At 46.2% G+C, this 1,626-nt stretch overlaps 1 protein-coding gene across 1 annotated transcript in view; it reads left to right on the top strand.

Moving 5' to 3' along the window:
- The first annotated feature begins 458 nt into the window (after window positions 1–458).
- The window catches only part of SCRT2 (scratch family transcriptional repressor 2), an 8,260-nt gene continuing 7,092 nt past the window's right edge, over window positions 459–1,626 (top strand). The window contains 1 exon segment of the mRNA XM_070941137.1: window positions 459–479. Coding sequence (XP_070797238.1) covers window positions 459–479 — 21 coding nt within the window.

The raw sequence follows: 1,626 nt of genomic DNA, 5'->3' as shown, positions 1-1,626 counted from the left end.
TGGCTTTCTTGCCAGCTACCCGGATTTTGACACCGCAGGCGGGCGCCGCAATGCCCTGCCGTCATTTTCAGTCAGACGAGTCCATTTGGGAAACCAGATTCGCTTACCGACGGGGTGATTTGCCTTGAGAACTGCAGTGATTCGCTTAACCACCGTGGCTAAAGGAAGGCCGTCAAATCGGGCGAGCCTTCGTTTCACAAGCGCTTTTGCTTAGCAACAAACAAATCCTGGTCCCGATTGAGGTCGTAAACTGGGGACTACCTGAACGCAGCCATTTCCCCTCTCTTGGAGGTTGGGCCTGCCTTTTGGCTGGGGATGATGGGTCCATTCAGCACGGAACGCCCATCAAAATTTCACCCTCCATCCAGAGCCACACTTGGGGTTTTTTTTCCCCTTTTAATTCATTCTTTTTAATTCTTTTAATTCATGAATCAGGACTGATGATTTGCACACTCGGCATGGGAATGATCTTCGCTCAGGTTAGCTTCTGGCTTCGCTGCCTCCTTGTCGGGTGACCTTGCCACAATTCCAGGGAAAGTGTGAAGAAATTGCTGAGCAGTGCCTTTTTTTTTTTCCCCCCTGCCAGGAGTGTGATTGTGCTTGGTAAAAAAGGAGGAAGGAGAGCAAAAAAAAGAAAAAAGAAAAAAAAGAAGGGGGGAAAAAAAGGAAGGGAGGGAGGGGAATGAGACCTCTGCAGCAAAAAAAAATAATTTGAGGAGGGGCCTGGGCTGCTAATCCCCCTTGGGTCTCATAGCTGCATGAGCCAAGGTGGGTTTTTTTTTTAAAAAAAATTAAGCTCACTCTCTTTCTGCTGCAACCTCCTGTATGAGGAATTTGCAGAGAGAATAAAAATAGGTTGGATTTTTTTTTTTTTATTCTCCGTGTTCCTTCGGGACTTTTTAAAACACAATCAATATTCCTAGAGGAAGAGGCAGAGAAAGGACAGTGTCTTTTTGCTGAGTGTTGAAAACGGAGCCAAGACAGGTGCATTTACAGAGAGGAAGGGGGGGGGAGAGGGAGAGGGAAAGAAAGAAAGAGAAGAAGACGGAGAGAGAGAGAGAGAGAGAGAGACAGAGAGAGGAGACAAAGACACAGAGAGAGAGAGATGGAGAAAGAGACAGAAAGAGAGAGAAAGAGAGACAGAGATGGAGAGAGAAAGAGAGACAGAGAATGAGAAAGAAAGAGACAAAAAGAAAGAGAGAGACAGAGATGGTGAAAGAGAGAAAGAGAGAGAAAGAGAGAGAAAGAGAAAGAGAGAAAGAGAGAGACAGAGAGACACACAGAGAGAAATAGAGACAGAGAGAGAGAGACAGAAAAAAAAGAGGCAGAGAGAGAAAAATAGGCAGAGAGGAGAAAGAGACAGAGAGAAAGAGACGGAGAGAGAAAGAGAAAGAGAGGAAAAGAGAGACACAGAGAGACAGAGGAGGGAGAAAGAGAGAGAGAGAGGGAGGGAGGGAGAAAGAGGAAGAGAGAGAAAGAGAGAAAGGGGGTAGAGAGGGGGAGAAAGAGACAGAGTGAGAGATGGGGGGAGAAAGAGAGAGACAGAGATAAATATAGAGAGAGAGAGGGAGGGAGAAAGAAAGAGAGAGGGAGAAAAGAAAGAGACAGAGTGGAAAGAGAGAAAGA

The sequence above is a fragment of the Pituophis catenifer genome, unplaced genomic scaffold (assembly GCF_029215685.1).
Source record: "Pituophis catenifer annectens isolate HBS135680 unplaced genomic scaffold, rPitCat1.0.hap2 SCAF_3, whole genome shotgun sequence".
NCBI lineage: Eukaryota > Metazoa > Chordata > Lepidosauria > Squamata > Colubridae > Pituophis > Pituophis catenifer.
Note: the sequence above shows the minus strand (reverse complement) of the source record. Positions and strands in the feature narration are given on the sequence as shown.